Genomic DNA, 18,433 nt, shown 5'->3' on the forward strand with positions numbered 1-18,433 from the left:
GGTCTCTTTTTTGACATATTTTGTAGTAATATATTCAACTCTTCTTGAATATTCATTCTTCTTCAATCATTGAGGGGCCCACTTAGGAATCTGGGGCAAAATCAGTACTTGGTCCTGCTAGTGAAGGCAGGGGGCTGAACTCAATGACGTTTTGGGGTCTCTTCCAGTTCTGTGAGATAGGTATACTTAATATTGCTAGACTGCATTTCTGTTTCCATAAAGGCTTGAAAGGTCATGCACTCTTTTATTACTGCCACTTAAAATTGAATAACCTATTTGTGGTTTTGCCCTTAATGCTTGTGTACATTCTAAAGAACACACAAAGCAGCTCCTGGGGCCTCTTAATGTGGTACAATGCCCAGCATCACTGGCTTCATTTTAAATATAAATAAGCCTCAGATTTAGTTAAGGACTAACTTCTCATTTGTTTTTTGTCAAAGCTAAGTAGCTCTGCATTTTGTTTAATGTTTCCATTTATTTGCACACTGGAGACATGAGTTACTTGAAGGATTAAGTATCATAACCAGATTGTCCTATGGCTGAAATACACTACATACCCCTATGGGGGGTGGGGGGAGAAGGGAAGAATAGCAGGGCTATTTCAGGGGCAGGAAATGAAGTATGAACAAAAGAAGAGTGAAGTTATAATCTGAAAAGTGACTCTCAAATGGCATAATGAGACACGGGATAATACATCTTCCAGGTCAAGTATACTCAGTTTAGAAAACTTTTTTCTGAGACATGCAAACTGAACATGGGATATGACAGTCAATTTGTGTTATTACTAGTTCATGAGCAGTAAACTCTACACAACTGAGGTGCTTCAATTACACAATTGATTGTACCTGCTACATAATACACCCCACTCGGAGGCAAGGTTTACTGGTAAGGCATACTCAGAAAAGGACAGCTTGACTTTCACATCATCAACTTAGTTTGCAAGTCTGAATGTTCTTTAAAAAAACCCAAAAAACCATTTCTTTCACATAGAAACTGAGTACACTGGATCTGGAAACTTTCAGAGATGATAAATGCTTTTATTAACAAATGCCACCTCAAAGATTTAGCTAATAATTGGTCATTCAAAATTTTAAGGCAACCTCTTGCTATCACCGGCATTATTGTTTGCTGCTCTGATGATTCATCAAAGACCATTTATACCATATGAGACAGCTGAAGAGAAGTTACAGTATTTATTTCATTATCATCTATTGGTAACATTTTTTTAATTTTGCTGACTGAATCAGACATTAGAATGGAAGACTTAAATCACAGAAACAACAATAAATTGCCAAAGTTATTATTGGTCATCTACATATTGTTGCTGACTGAGTTTGTCACATTTTTTTATTTGTGCCATCATGCTGAAACCATTGCTTTTTAATATGACAAAATGTTACAGCTACCATAACTATCTGCAGAAAAGAAGAGTAATGGGAGATTTGATAGCAGCCTTCAACTACCTGAAGGGGGGGTTCCAAAGAGGATAGAGCTAGGCTGTTCTCAGTGGTGGCAGATGACAGAACAGTTGCAGTCGGGGAGGTCTAGGTTGGATATTAGGAAGAGCTATTTCACTAGAAGGGTGGTGAAACACTGGAAGGGGTTACCTAGGGAGGTGGTGAAATCTCTATCCTTAGAGGTTTTTAAGGCCCAGCTTGACAAAGCACTGGCTGGGATGATTAAGTTGGTGTTGGTCCTGCTTTGAGCAGCTGATTGCACTAGATGACCACCTGAGGTCTCTTCCAACTCTACTCTAATTTTCTATGATTCTGTCTGATTATAAACATGAGGGCCAACAAAGTGAAGTACCACAAACATTCAAGTATAGTTAGTGCTATTCTGCCCTTAGTTGCTCACAAGAACACAGAGCTTGTATCCAAAATATAGACCCAAATCTTCCTCATTATGATCAAGAATGTGCAGTGATATGAAAAAAAAAAATTGATCAAGCCACACCTGATAATTTACTTTAAACAATTCTAAATCTTTACAGTATTCATTGTTTTAGGTTTCATTAATGAGGGGGAATAATTTCTGAATTACAATAATCATAAAAGTCTTATTTTCATATTATGAAAATGAGGATGTCAATAACTTTTAGAAAGGCTAATAAAGATATTTCAATACATTCAGTGTCTGTTTCTAAAAAAATTATATTTTTTGAAAAAAATGCTGATACTGATAATAAAGGACAAGAAATTGCTTAGCACTGCATTATCTGGTGCCACACAGACCTCATCTCAGCAGAAATGGTATTCTGACAGCCAATGTTAGTTAGAGAAACTGTAAATATTAGTGTGCATAATCATGGAACTTACTTCAATTGACTGAGATTGCCCATCATGGGGATGAGGTGATCTTGGATAAATATCAAGAAGGTGAGGTGGGTCATCAGTATGTATTCTTCTAATATGCTGTTTAAGAACTTCCTTATAGTTAAATGTATCAAAATTGGTCTTCCACAGTAATACCTGTAAATCAAGCATCAACCTTATTAAAACTGAATAGTTTTTTTAATAAGGAAAATAACTATTCAAAAGGAAAACTACAAGAACTTGATTTTCAAAAAGTAATGGTGTAAATCTTCTGCTCTCCGAATTGCAATACAATAGCTATGTGCAATTTCCATAAAAAACCTACAATATCATTTTAAAGGCAAAACGCTGTTTAAAATAATAAAGGTTCAATGTTATGAATTTTACTTTCAGCATATTCTAATATCCAAACCATAACTGTTTAGTGATATTCTGTTGATTACAGTTAAAAATACAAGCATCTCAAAATTTGTAACAGAAAAAAAAAAAAACAAAACAAAAAACACCCTAACAAGACTTGGCAATATAAGGTTTTGGACTTTGAACTGAAATATAAATATAAGGGTTTGTCCCCTGACAAACCGATGCTTGAAGAAGATAAAAAAATGTTAACGAATTATAGCATATGCTCCAAACCCCACCCCGATTCTAATAGATTAAAGAATAAAACAGGGTAACATACTTATACTGAACTAGAAAATGAAGATTGTTAAATAAGATTAAGAACTTTGATATAGCTATATTTTACTAATTTGTAATTATGAATAATTAATTATAGATAAGCTAACACTTAGGTCAAGTCCTTGCCTGGTATGAGTGCAGTTTTGTCAATTCTTTGACATAAAATTGCTGGATTGTTTAAGATGATGTTATTTGCTGTCAAGATAAGTAATGTATTGTGTTGGAAGATGCAAGTAAGAGGTACACAATCATGTAATGATAAATGAAAAACCCTTCTTCTGGGAAGATGCGGGAACATGGTGACACAGAACAACTTGATCCAGAACCTGCAAAACTATCCAGAAAAATGCAGAAGTTGGGTAACTGAAGCTTACTCATATGCAATGTATGGGTACATATAAAAATTGAACAGGTGATGTGCTTATGTGCTATGGCCAATTCGATAAAATGAAATAATTTGGAACACAGAAAGGTACAAAAGACCTAAGTGAACAAGGTCCAAACTGTAGAAACACTGAACCAGAAACTGAAGTACAGGACTAAAGGACCAGACCAGGAGATCAGAGGAGGCAATGACCATCATGGAAGATGAAAAGACTTCCCAGTGCCCCAGAATGTGGTAACTTGGGTTGTTTACCAATTCCGTCTTCTCTGTTATTACTGCATGGCATAAATATATGTTCAGACACTGTAAGTAACGATAATTTTGTCAAATTTTATAAAGGGAAAAACTGATTAAGCCTAAACCACCACCATATTTGGTAAATTGTTCCAATAGTTAATTCCATCCCAGTTAAAAAAATTCACTTTATTTTTAATCTGAATTTTTCCTAGCTTCAACTTCCAATCAATTGATCTTGTTATATGGATCTGTGCTATACCGAAGAGCCCTCTACTATCAAATTTCCATTCCCCGTGTAAGTACTATTGTCAAGTCACCTCAACCTTCTTTTTGATAAGCCAAACAGATTGAGCTCCTTAAGTATTTTCTTATAGACACATTTTCCAATCCTTCAGTTAGTAGATGGCTCTTCTCTGAGCCCTCTGATTTTTCAACATCCTTCTTGAATTTAGGACACCAGAACTAGACATCATATTCTATCAGCCGTCCCACCCAAGCCAAATTCTGATTCTGATTGTAAGTATTTTGGCCAATGCTTATAACTGAATTGTTAGTAGGATACAGAGTATAAGTGTGTATATAGTTATATTGTTATTTTTGATATAACCAACACCAAATGGACTTTGGAATATGAAAGAAATGTTTGCGTGGAAAAAGAATCCTGGCAAACCTTGATAAATCTATTGGGGAAATTATTTCCAACATGCCAGTTTGAACAAAAGCCGACAATTATGTAGCCTCTCTCCAAATTAAGAAAGATTGGTATGGAGAAGACACAATATAGTGCTCTGTTCACATGTTCACTTTATAGCTGCTTAACTAGCTCCTCAAAAGTTATTTGTTGCAGTTATGACAGAAACCAGGGAAACTGTACTAAAATGTTTGTGGGGAGGAAATTACAATATCTGTGTGTATAGCAGGAAAAGAAAAAAAGGGTTGATGGAAATTCAGTAACCTTAACTATTTGACTACTCTCTTGACTGGGGGCTTTCACAGAATATCCCCTTTTCAGAGGCAGGTAGGGTACAGAGAATGCGCTCATCACTTATTAATTCTTTGAAGAAAGACTGACATAGTTTTTGGGTAATTCAACCTTTACTCTACTGCCAAATAACTGGACTGTTGTTGTTACTTTTGACTATTAAAAATCTGCATTACACGATTGTTTCAAGTCTCACCTCTTCCATACTGCTGCTTCTTGAGTGGAAATCTAAAGTGTTAACTGTACAAAACATTTGGAAACAAAAAAAACCTCTGGTCCTAGAAGGTTACACATTCCTTATGGAATTGTTCACTGTCATGGCCTCTCAAGGGGCCTCAGCTTCACCTAACTGCCCTCCCCCCATTAACTTGCTGTCAGTGAGGTCAGTGTTTGCACCCATACATTTCTTAAAGCCTGTCACTTCCTTGGTGTGTGTCTCTGCTAGTCTCCTGGCTGTTTTATTGGAGGCAACCTGGTGCAAGGCTGTCACCACTTTGCTACTGCAGGCCTTTCTGCCTCCCCTTCTTTCTCTGCCTTGTTCTCTTTACAGCAGACCCTATTTCCTTTATTGGTTGCAGCTGTGGGTGCCTGCCTCCATCATTGACAGGTCTGGCAGCTGCAAGGGGTTGTGATCAAGATGTTTGCTTGTAAACAGGAGGGACTCTCCTCCCTGCTCTGTCTATGTTCCCTACGGGGTTTGTAGACGCCATTACATTCCTCCTTTCATCTCTGTGGGTGACCACTCAATTTACCTATGCCATTTCCTCTTCTCACTGGACAGAATTTGGTTAACACTGTTCATGTGAATAACGATAGCCTGCTACTCTTAAAAAAAAGAAAAATGAAAGGTTCCATGGTCTGCTGTGCCAAATTTTAAAGATTAAGATATATTAATATAAACTGTAGCAAAATACACAGGGCACCAAGAAAATGATAACTAGCTGGAATTATGAATGGGAAAGAAAGAGCTCTTTGAAAGGTAAATAAAAACAGGGTAAAATAGGATTGACAGAGAGACTTTATACATTTTAGAGAGCAAAAGCCAACAGGATATGGAGTATGTTCCTATGGAAAATCTTCACAAAAATGCCATGTAATAACAATACCCCCAAAATCAAAAAGCATGTGAGATGCAGGATTCTCTGCATCAAATTAGGTGCTCCCTCAAGAACTGAAAATATCTATGATGCAGAGATTTATGTGAAAGTTAAAAAATATTTTTTAAAAAACCTTTAAGACTACAACAAGAGATGCCAATACTATAACCCAGAATAGCTTGAAGACAGACAGCTATAAAGAAAACACCTTGTAATGTGTGTGGGGGGCAGGTGGAAAGATTTCAAGATGTGCAAAAGCATCACTCAACCATGCTCCTTAAGAATTTTAAAAGGAAAGAAAAAATCCAAAACAAATTCCAATTTAAACGTCCATATAGCCTGGAAATGGAAGCAAGTGACATCTGATTGAGCTTTATCTATTCCATGTAATCGGACAAAATAATCCACTTCATAATGACAAATTTTGGAAGACATTTTTGTTCTATTATCTTTACATAAAGTACCCTTTTCAACAGATGACAAATGTTACTAGATCTCCTAAGGAATTAATACAGAGAAATCTGTATCCTTTATGTCCATCAACTGTGCTACTAACTGTAGCTATTTAGTAAAAAGTCCTACTAATTACCTCAAGACATCCCCTAAAATGAATACATTTAGTGTAGAGATTATTAGAGAAGCACTATAGCAGTTCCAGAAAGTTGAGTTGAGATTTCAGCTTAGACCAGGAATTAAAAAACTCTTAAGAATTATAGAGGGGTCACTGGCTGGCCAGTGTAACTCCCTGGGCTGAGCATAGTTTAGCAGTCTCTTCCATCTCTGGTGCCCCCATCCTTGCTCACTCTGAGCCTGAGGTAGCTTGCACCTCTTTTTATGACTCAGCCCTCCAGTTGGGTCATCTATAGTCCTATCCCTTCCAGGATAATAAAGACTCCAATAAAGCAGAAGTCTAATGACCTGGCAGTCCCACTGTAGGTTTGATAACTTTGGAAGATTAGTGTGGGAACCCAGGCCTTCCCTCTTCTCTGGGTTCTAGCCCAGGGACTCTTATTAAGCAGCTAGAGCGCTTCCATAGACTCCCTGCTGTTTCCCTGTGCCACTTCCCATTGTCAGGCTGATGCAAGAGGCTGCATGCTGCCAGCGTGCCCAAGGCGACTGTCCCCTTGAGTTCTTTGGCTGTATGTAGCCCCTTGCACCATGAGCATTCTCAAACTGCTTGGGAAGTCTCTTTAAATTCTTTTTCCTGGGAGTTCTCCTCCTTGTTCTCTTTTCTTTTATTCTAGAGGCTCTTCTCGCCAAGTACAGCCATTTATCTCAACTCAGCTTAGTCACAGCTTGGGAAGTAACTGTTCTGCCCATTCACCCTTTCCTGGCCGTTACAGTAGAGGGTTTATATGCCCCTCACAGAATACTGTACTGTATCCTCCACAGAACAGCACTTATTCTTTTGAGTAAGAAACACGCTCCTCAGAATTTCCATGTAAATCTGTTAATTAGTTTATTAATTATAATTATTTTACATTGAGCCCTTTAAGAATTATTTTTGCTAACTCTGTTTTGGCTCCTTAATGCAAATAAAATTCCTAGTAATTTTTCAGATCTGAAGTCTGACTCACTTCTCTTGTGCAGCAAAATGTAAGGTATAGGCTACTTTCTTTTTTCTTTTCTTTTTTTTTTTTAAAAAATCAGCATTGTTATTTTTAGCCATTTCTACTCCCATTGAAATAATGGAGTATTTTTGTCATTGAATAAATGCTCAAGAAGCTGTAGATTAAAATGTTTTATCCTTTATGAAGAGCTAATAGCTCCAAGAGATGCAAAGTGCCCTATTCATCATCTTGAGATGTATGGATAAATAAAGCGCTGTGTTCCTTGACAGGTAAATTCATAAGAACTTCGTATCTTTTGAAGACTATTAAGCTTACCATAACAATTTCACTATACCACTATTTGGTGTGCTTTTTTCACCTCCGAACTGTAGTCTTTAATTAGCACATAGTAAAGTGAAAAAGTATTTGCACAAATTTGGTAAGATTTCCTCCTTTCATGCTCAAATATTTTAGTTGTTACATCTAGCTTCATTTTCATAATGATTTCATTTGACCACGTGTCTTTCTGCAAATTTTTTCCACCTCAAATTTCAATCTTTTTTACTAGCAAAATCCTCCAGCATCAATATCCTTGCTTCAGTTAGAGTTAATTTCTCTACAATATTTGCTAGTCTTTTGATTGCTGTTGCAAATTCATTGTCATGTCAGCAGTTCTTTTATATCCTTTGAGTTTCCCCAACTCATTTCTAGAAAAGGTGCCACATGAAGCTACATCTCTGGTTCTTTGCATCTGATTGCACTTACGTAAGACAGTGGTGTCTGCTTTCTAATACCACCCAAGTCTTTAGTCTGAACTTTATTCCTTCGAGCTGTGTTTTCTATTAGTTGTTGAGTAAAATTCCACCCTTTTCTTTCCCCAACAAAATATGAAACATGTTTGTAGTAACTCCCCGGAGTGTCACTTCCACAAAGCTGTTCTCTGTGCCTACATTATGGGCTCCCAAAACACATTTTGTTCTTTTTTTGTTGTTGCCATCTAATACTGAGGAAGCATTTTACAGACTATAAAGTTCTAATCCAAGTGCTAAATGATTTCTATCTTCCTTAATTGTGCCCCTTTATTCTTTTACGATGTAAAGATCTGGAGAACCAGCTCTAAGACCAGATATGGTGGCATTTCATAGTAACCAGATTTACCCACAGTGGCACAATCTACTGCACCCACAGTTGGGATAAGGATTAATTATATGACTTACTGGTTTAATAAAACTTATTTTGCCTGGAAATATTAAACTGATACTCTGTATGAAATCTAGTGCTTTGGCTAATTTAAACTGGCAGAACAATAATCTAAACAGATTTTGCCCCATCTCAGGCCAAATTTTCTAATATCTGATTGATTTGTGCACTAACAGACTAGGTACCTTCCTCTAATTAGAAGGGCCAACCTAGCAAACAGAGCATGTATGTAGCTATATGTATTCTGTGTGCATCATCATCAAAATCATCATCTTTAACCAAAGCACACTAGTAACAGCAAAATTACTTTCCTGCTGTGTACTTCTGAATAGAAAAGCTTTGTTTGAATTACTGTATTATGATCCACATTGTTTCCCTGAACTTGAATCATTACTTCTGGTGTCTTTCTTAGGATATGGGACTCATAAAATACAAATTGAGGGCAGTCCTGTTTTTTACTGTAATACTCAGTTGGAACTGGTGAATGTAAAAATGTAATTTTATTACACAAAACAAAAATAGTATAAGATATCACAAATTAAACTTGTATATAAGCCTACCTAGAAACAATTCCTAAAAACATGCAAAATGGATCAAAGAAGTCTACTGTAATTCTCATGTTGTAATTCTCATGTTTCAAAACACTATTTAACTCATTCACTCACTGTAATAAATACTGAAAGAATAAATTGTTTTATATAGAACTTCAAGTTTTTAAACAAACCTGTGCATCCACTCCACCTGATGCAAATTTTTCCCCACCTTTGGAAAAGGCCACAGAAAGCACAGGTCCCTGTAAAATTAAAAGCAAGTTCAGTAATGTGCTAAAACAATTTATTTCTATTACAGTCTCTCTCTTTACACTGAAATATAGCTAGCTATCTATTGTTCAACAAAACTCCAGAACTGCAACAACTTTCTAATGCTAATAAGATAGACAAAAAGTGGATGAGGTAATATTTTTATTGGACTACCTTCTGTTCGTGAAAGAGACAAGCTTTCAAACTTTCTGAAGAGGAGGAGCTCTGTACAGCTCAAAAGCTGGTCCCTTTCACCAACAGAAATTGGTTCACTAAAGATATTACCTCACCCACATTGTCGCTCTAATATCCTGAGACTAACATGCCTACAACAACACTGAAAACAATTAATGAGAAATAGTCCAATTGCAATGATGATTTCTACAAAATTAAGGTTGAGTGAAAGATGAATAGTACAAATCACAGGAAAATATTAGGTCAAGATTATTGCCGTATTATTCATTATTCTAAACAGTACTATATTTCCCATATCTATTTTACTTTGATATTTTTATCATAAATAATTCAATCAGAAAGTAGGGCTTGCTGCATATTAAGGAGGAAGAGAGAAAAGGAAAGTGGTGATAGGAGGTTCTTATTAAGATTGTCACTCACTTCTCCGTTAACTTCAGAAGATTTATATAGCACATGTACTTATCTACTAGATGATTAGTTGTTCATCTGCAAATGACTGAAGAACATAACCCTCTTGATTTCAGATATTAATTCAATATGAAAACTGTTACACGGCACTAAGCACATACACTGTAGTGGCATGACTGTCACTTAAGGTCATGCAATTTCACTCAACTTCTGAGAAGCTGCATTACTGTAAGAGTTTGTTTTCCACTGAAAATGTCATGCACTGGCAAATAACTGCCATCATTAGTACATTATGCAAGTGTATTATTTCTCCTCTAATGAAATTAAACATATTGATATGATAAAAATCTACTAACATTTCAGTTAAAAAAGAACTATTAAGTACTACTATACCTTGTGTCCATGAAGCGTATATATAAGTCTTCCTTCTAACAGATCCATAATTTTAAGGGTACCATCAGTAGAAGCAGTGATGAGATAGTTACCAGAAGGATGGAATGATACACAATTAACTCCTCCTCTGTGAACTAATTCACAAGAGACAAAATTCAGATGTTGATACTAACTCTTGAAAATAAAATCTATGTTTCTTATAGTAGTTGTTTTCTAGTGCTCAAAACAATAATCAACTCCGTTACTGAGAGAAAACAAAAACAAATGTGAAAGAAAGCAGTTACTCAGTTCCATGCCAATACAACAGAAAAATTACAAAATGAAGAAAAATTGAGATGCTAAAGTAATTAATGCTTTTATTAAAATAAAGGGTGCAGACTTGTTTGCTTTCCAATTAGTAGGGGGAATTAAAGTCATTTTAAAAGATTAATTTAACAAAGAAAAAATACACCATTACCTCGATATAACACTGTCCTTGGGAACCAAAAAAATCTTACCGCGTTATAGGTGAAACCGTGTTATATTGAACTTGCTTTGATCCACCAGAGTGCACAGCCCCACTCCCTAGAGCACTGCTTTACCGCGTTATATCCAAATTTGCGTTATATCGGGTGGCGTTATATCGAGGTAGCGGTGTATCTGAGTATAATTGCAGCTTATAGTAATCATAGTCAATTCATTGATTACAACAAGCATTCATGGTGTAAGAGAAGCTTTGTTGACATCATGTATTAAATTTACCAAGAGACAGAAAGAATTCAGACACTAACATATAGCATGTTAAAAATCATAATATTAAAGAGTTTGACAAACCCAAAAATATAAAGCAATCCAAAGCAAAGGCTATTTTCTGTGGTTAATTTCAAACCTAAACTCTTTATGATCACATACTGGTGAGTGTGTTTTCTGGTACCTAGACCCAATAACATGAGCTTAGGATGAAAAAAAGCCTTAGCATTGAATGTTCCGTCTTTTATTGGCCAGACTCAGATGGTTAAGCTGACTTTCACATGGGGCTTTTCAAAATAAAATAAATATGAATTCTTAAGATTATAGCAACTTCTCAGAGTCTGTAAAATTATAGGACAGTTTCAAAGGGACCAAGTTGAAATATGTTGCAGTTTTTAACTCAAATGGCATTCTTCTGAAAGCTCAAAATTTAGTGACTCAATGTTACATTTTGTCTACAACATATAGAAAAGACAAAGGGAAACCCCGCTATAACGCATCCCGCAATAACGTGAATTCGAATATAAGGCGATCATAAGGTGGCTCTGGCTGCCCCAAGCAAAACAAAACAAAAACAAAACACACACCACAAAAAAACCGACCGGAGCGCCGCAGAAGCACAAAAAAGGGGGAAAAAAGGGGGGGAAAAAAAGAGGCTGGAGCGCCACCGAAGAACAAAACAAAAACAAAACATGGAATGTGCCTTCCCCACTGCCTCTTCCCCACTACCTCCGCTTCTTCTTTTGGCGAGAAGAGCCATTCTCCTCCCCAGGTGCTCCCTGCTCTTCCTCTGCCCCTTGCACGTCTCCCCTGCTCTCCCCAACTGTTTCCCTCTCCCGCTGCATGGCTGAGAGCCTCCGCTGCTGGAGCTGCACCCTTTCAGTTACTGTTATGGACCGTTTGCAAACACAAGTCGTTTTCTACCCAAGAGAAATTGACCAGCCTGAAACCGACCAGCTTGAAATGGTAAACCTGGCTATAACGCAACCCCGCATTTACCGCAATCCAATTTTTTGAACCCCAATCACCGTGTTATAGTAGGGTTTCACTGTATTTAATAAATATTAAATGTTTACATTATTGTTTTCTGTACTGTCAGTTTCTGTTCTTGGAGAAGAGAGACTGAGTCATATTAATCACACTGTCACATCCTGATGTAGCAAAATACTTTGGCACATAGCTAACTTCAATGAGACTATGCACAGACTTTCCTTGGATCCTACTGACTTTAAACCAACTGCAGCTGGACAATCAGCACATTGCACTACCTGCCCATTTTACCGAGTGGCAATAGACACTGAATAGAGCCCATCCTCCTATTCGGCCATGAGGATGGTGGCCCAGGCATAAAAAACAGATTAAAAAGCTCCTTTCCTTGCCCTTATAAACAAAGTATCACACTAACTTCAGCTCTTTTTAATAATTTTTAAAATGTGCCTATTTGGTGGAAAATATTAGTTCTTTGCTACAAGCTAATTGCTTGGTGAATTTCAATATAAAAATAGCTACTACCCATTTGTAATAGTTACAAAAATAGAAAAAAGTTGTTTTATACTAAATTCTACTCACAAAAAAGCCTCTTTGAGCAGTCATGCCACTATAAAAAATTTAAATTATGACTTTTAAGGAAAAATTGTTTTTGGAGGAAGAAAAGGAGATGTCTGTATTTTAGCTGTTTTCTAAACATTTGAAAATAGATTTAGGGCATGTCTACACTACTAAGTTAAGTCAAGTCGACACGCAGACACTGCAGTAAATAAGTTGGTCAGTTGTATCCGTGGAGTGCATCCTCACTAGCAGCGCTTGCACTGAAGCACAGAGTAGTGCACCACGGGTAGCTATTCCACAGTGTAACTAGCTGCAGAGGGTTATGGGAAGGGCTTGCAACACCTCATGGGACCAAAACATTGTCACAGGGAGGAATGTGAACATGGCTTCGGCCTTGCATGTTGCCTGCTGGTTTGGCTCACAAGGTTTGCTTCCCCTGCCCCCATCTCAGCAATGGGCGACCCCCCTCCCGATCGCTGGGGGAGGGGACGCCCCCCACTGTGTTTCTAGGGTATTGACCCCACTGTCTAGAGCTGAACCCGGCTCAGTCTTCCAGCCCCGCCCCAGAGAAGCGACCAAATAAACTCCATGCTGTCGATTTGCAATAAATAAATAAAATAAATAAATAAATGATCTCGCTTCCTCCATCTCTCCCCTGATATCAACAGCAAACAACCCATATTTTCTTGTGTCTTTTTTCGAAAACCTGGCTTAGCCACATATATGCAATAGCCCGAGAAGCAGGGACCTCGGTCAAATGTGCATTCTTGTTGTGAACATTACAAACACCTTGTGCCTTATCCTGCAGTATTTCCTGAGCCAAGACAGGAGCCACAGCGTGGAACATTGCAATGTCATTCAAGCAGCCCAGCTGCAAGCCATAGACAGAAACAATTCCCGGTTACTTCTGGTAGTTGCGCAGCAGCTGAGCACAAGTGGAATACCGTTTCTGGGCCTGGGAAACAAGAATTGACAGTTGGGATCGCTTGGTTATGTGGCTATGAGATGATGAACAGTGGCTACAGAACTTTCAAATGCGGAAGGCCACTTTCCAGGAACTTTGTGCAGAGCTTTCCCCAGCCCTTAATGCAGCAACACCAAAATGAGACATGCTCTGACAGTGGAGAAGCGAGTGGCAATTGCTCTGTGGCTTACAACTCCAGATTGCTACCAGTCAGGAGGGAATCAATTCAGAGTTGCTAAATTCTCTGTGGGAGCTGCTGTGATCCAAATGTGCAGGGCCATCAATCAACTTCTGCTAAAAAGGGTCATGACTGTGGGCAACGTGCGGGATATAGTGGACGGCTTTGCATGGGGGGCAATAGATGGAATGCATATTCTTATCTTGGCACCAGACCACTAAGCCAAAGAGTACATAAACCATTAGGGATACTTTTCAATTGTGTTGCAAATGCAGGTGAATCACAGGGGGCATGTAACCAACATCAAGGTGGGATGGTCAGGAAAGGTGTATGACGTGCATCTATACGAACACAAGTCTGTTCAGAAAGATGCAAGCAGGAACTTTCTTTCCAGATCACAAAATAACTATTGATGACAATGAAATGCCAATAGTAATCCTGGGAGACCCAGCCTACCCCTTGCTCCCATGGCTCATGAAGCCATACAGTGGCCACGTGGACAGCAGTAAGGAATGGTTCAACAATAGGTGAAGCAAGTGCAGACTGGTGGTGGAATGTCCCTTTGGCCATTTAAAGGATTGCTGGCACAGTTTGGTTACTAGGTTAGACCTCAGTGAAAGCAATATCCCTATTATTATCACTGACTGCTGTGCACTCCATAATATCTGTGAGACAAAGGGAGAGAAGTTTCTGCAGGAGTGGGGCATGGAGACAGATAGGTTCACAGCCAATTTTGAGCACCCAGATACCAGGGCAAGAAGAAGAGCCCAGCAAGGAGCTCTGCGTCTCCAGGAGGGTTTGAAAACCTGTTTCAGTAATGAGCCACAGTAATGTGCACCACTTATTTGCGTTGTGCCTTCCCATACCATTCCCCAGTTGCATCAGTTTCCCTATACCCCTCTCCTGCCCCCAAGTCCCCACGATTGGAATAAAGAACATTTCATTCTTGAAACATTGATTTTTACTGCACAAGCATAAAGAAACTGAAAGACTGGGAAAATAATTTAACCTTGGGCAAACAATGTGATAAAATTGGGAAGGAAGAAACCAAGTCAGCTTGTCTGTGAAAGCACAGTAGTCTTGCCATCAAAAATCTTTGAATGGCTGCCGTTTGTTCTTAGTACCCTCTCCCAAAATTGAGTGAAAAAGATACTGAACTTCCCTCCCACCTCACGTTCTGGAATGTTTAGGGGAGGGGGATTGGGAACAGGGTGATGCTTGCAGGCAGTTTTGCAGAGGCTGCAAAGGGAGTCTAGCCTCAAGGTGTTTTTCTTGAAGCTCAACCAGATGCCTCAACATGTCTGATTGGTCCTTCATAATCAGCATCTCATCCTGCATGCCACCCTCATGCTCCTGGGATGCTCTCCATGTCCATGTCCAGTTTTTCAGACAATGAAATACTCCAGGCTCTTAGCGCCACATAAGCTGTCCCAGAGGCATTCATTATCTCATTGAACACGTCATCATGTTTTCTCTTTTTCCGCCTTCTAATCTGTGAAAGTCTCTCTGCTGATGTGGAGGATGTGCTAAAGGGCAAGTTTTCCACTGTAAGGCACGCAAAGCACAAGGCAACCACTGTCAGTGCATATCACGGGTCTAGTTCAAGGTTCCTATTTAAAAATCACTCCCTTATTACACTCAGGTTCAAGCCAGAACATAATCAGAATCCCTAGCTATTCAACAAACCGATTTGCTATTTCACCCATGGTGAACCCAGCTCAGTGGCTTGGGCGCAGGCTTGGTGCTGCAACTTGTGGGAAACCCACATTGGGAGTACATGTGGACCATGCCTCTTCCCCCTAGCAACATGGACGTTGCTTTGAGACCAGGGACCAGCATTAAGCCTCCCAAATTGCGGTCTTTGTCCAAGGAGGAGGGGCAGGGGTTTGTGGTCGCAAGAGCACAGAAGCCCACTCCCCACTGCTCTTAATGCTGCTGGTAATAGTCATCCTGGACTTGCAGAATGTGAGGTCAGCACTGATCCCTGCCAACAAAACCATCAGCATGTTAAAGGAAGTGTAGTTGAGGGGCCCAGAAGTTACCATGGGTGGTGGATCGGATGCTCTAACATTTGCGGTACAAGCACTCGTAATGAAAACTTCCACCATCTCCCCTAGGTGACCTTATGTGATATCAGTCTCCTGAAGGAAACAGAGGTGGCAAGATAGCAGATGCTGCAAGCGTTTGTGAACGGACCTGGTCCTTACATTGCAATGCCAGCAGAGTAAATACTGGAGTGCCATGGGAACAAGTGTCTTACCATGGTAGAAGAAGTTAGGCAGCCCTCCCCAGAAAGTTTCCTAGCGATCTCCACTGAGGATTCCCAGGCTCTCTCTGTGCACAGACAGTCTTTTCCGGAGGGCACCCTCTATGTAGCCGGAGCAGCCACTGTGAAGCAGATATCCACTGCACCTCACTTTTTCATAAGATTAAACAAAATATAAGAGCATGTAACCCCTACAGTTTGATTGGAATTGCATACTAACCAGAGGTGCCTTCCCTGGCATCATGCTCAGTTACCATATTGTCCTGTGACTGGCTGGGCTCTGAGGTTAAAAATAGCTTCTGGTTCTCGAGGCAAATGGATCCACTGCTTGCCTGTCTCCCATTCTCCTCCTCTCCCTTGTCCAGGATGCCCTCTTCGTTGTTGCCTGAGATAGCCCAAGACTCACATTCCTGGGAGGTATCCATGTGATGTTTGAGGGTAGCGATGGGGTTGCCGCTGAGAATCTCATCCGGCTCATTGTAGAAGTGGCATGTCTGTGATGCAGAACCAGAACGACTGTTTGCCTCCTTTGTCTTCTGGTACGCCTGCCAAGTTCTTTGATTTTTACACGGAACTCCTGCGTGTCCCTGCTGTAGCCCTTCTCTCCCATGCCCTGTGCATGTAGATGACTACATTTCTTCGGCTGGATTGGAGCTGTGCCTGCACAGACTCTTCTCCCAACAGACCAATAAGATCCATCACCTCCTGTGTACTCCAGGCTGGAGTGTGTGTGAAGTATTGAGTTGCCATGAACAGCTGGACTGGCAAGCTCTCCACGCTGATCAAAACAGGAAATGAGAATTCAAAAGTTCCCAGGGCTCTAACAACGGAGGGACTGTTTCCTGTGTACCTGGCTCCTGTGCAGCAGAGTTGAAAATGATCTCCAGAGCAGTCGCAGCAGAGCATAGTAAAACACTTCCTGGAGACAAATTCAGTCAACTTATACAACACTGTGTCTACATTGCCTCTCTGTTGACCCATCAACATTGAATTAAGCACTATGCCTCTCACAGAGGCGGAGTAATTAAATCGATGTCACAGATGAGTTAAGTCAGAGGAAGAAACCTGGTAGTATTGACGCATATATTATTAGGTCAATGTAAGGTGGCTTCCGTCTACCTAAATTTGTGCTGTAAACCAGCCATTAATAGGGAGCTGATATTCTATAAATATTGAATTATGCTATTAATCACAGATGTGTATGTTTTCTAAAACTTTCATATTGTAATATATTGAAAATCAAAAGGAGGAAGACAAGAAAAATAACACCTACTTAATAAGATTCACGGATTGTCACTGTAGACTAGAATGACTGAGGACCCTTTGTGTTCAGAATATCACCAAGTTAAATTATCACTGAGTTTTGTAGTTTGTTACCATCCAATTTTTAAGTTCTCAGCCACTCTGACTTTACTAATTATAGCTGTGCAGTACAGCTATAGTAAAACATGTGTCTATGGTATGCCAAGAGACCTGCACCATTGTGATATCAGAGTTAATTCAACCAACTGCCATCCTTACACGTGGTGTTCAACCTTTTTTCATTTGCCGACCCCTAAAAAATTTTTTAATGGAGGTGTGGATCCCTTTGGAAATTTTAGATATTGTCTGCGGACCCTGAAAGGTCTGGGGACCACAGTTGTAACGCAGTGGTTTTCAACCTAATTTTTATGCAACACTTTAATTGGTTGTATGAGGAAGACTGCACAGAAGCTGGACTACTTGGCCCAACTGCCAGTTTTTCAAAACCATTTACAGAACAACACAACCAACAGACACAGAGACCCTCACAGAAGCGCACACTGCTCATTTGCCACCTGCACAAAATCGACACAAATCTTCCAGGACTGTCACTCTGTCTGTGTAAAAAGAACAGGAGTACTTGTGGCACCTTAGAGACTAACAAATTTATTTGAGCATAAGCTTTTGTGGGCTACAGCCCTAAAGCTTAGCATGTCTGGTGAATCACTGTGAAGTGAAACAGCTAGAATCATGGCTGATGGCTCTTTTTTATTTGGAATATCATGAGGGTTCAAGCATCAGTGGGGCTGTCAGAACCAGATGGAATCCTGGAGTTCAAAGGTTCCATGGTGGTTGAAATGTGACAGTTGATCAGAGAAAGTGCGAGTAACAGCTATGTGGGGTAACAAGGAGATGGTTGTGCTGCCAACCAGAGGGCTGCTCTGTGTACAAACTTTGGGGAACATGCAGGGAGTAATGTTGCTGTTTGTACAACACAACACATGGAAACAAGAACCTTTTTTAATCAGCTTTTTGCCACACACGTTTAGGAATTTCACCCATGCCACAGGATGAGCTTTCAGCTACTAATTCAGAACTTTTATTTAGAACAGTATCCCCCATCATGCATCTGTCCCCTCTCCATATCTCCAGTCTTTCCTAAATTTGTATCTTCTCACGATAGACTAGAACTTGAAATTCAGAGTATGATTTCAACATAATATGAAAACTACTTGAACGTTAATTTTCATCCCATTTATTTCT

The 18,433-nt window shown here is 39.4% G+C and overlaps 1 protein-coding gene across 4 annotated transcripts in view; it reads right to left on the reverse strand.

The window, feature by feature from the left end:
• POC1B (POC1 centriolar protein B) overlaps positions 1-18,433 on the reverse strand; it is a 101,357-nt gene that overhangs the window by 62,746 nt on the left and 20,178 nt on the right. For all 4 annotated transcript variants that reach the window (XM_032790397.2, XM_032790398.2, XM_032790396.2 and 1 more), the window contains exons 7-9: positions 10,244-10,377; positions 9,172-9,240; positions 2,319-2,471 (exon numbers count right to left, since the gene is read on the reverse strand). In XM_032790397.2, the coding sequence (XP_032646288.1) occupies positions 2,319-2,471; positions 9,172-9,240; positions 10,244-10,377 (356 nt within the window). The remainder of the gene's footprint in view (positions 1-2,318; positions 2,472-9,171; positions 9,241-10,243; positions 10,378-18,433) is intronic.

Source organism: Chelonoidis abingdonii, chromosome 1, assembly GCF_003597395.2.
Source record: "Chelonoidis abingdonii isolate Lonesome George chromosome 1, CheloAbing_2.0, whole genome shotgun sequence".
Classification (NCBI taxonomy): domain Eukaryota; kingdom Metazoa; phylum Chordata; order Testudines; family Testudinidae; genus Chelonoidis; species Chelonoidis abingdonii.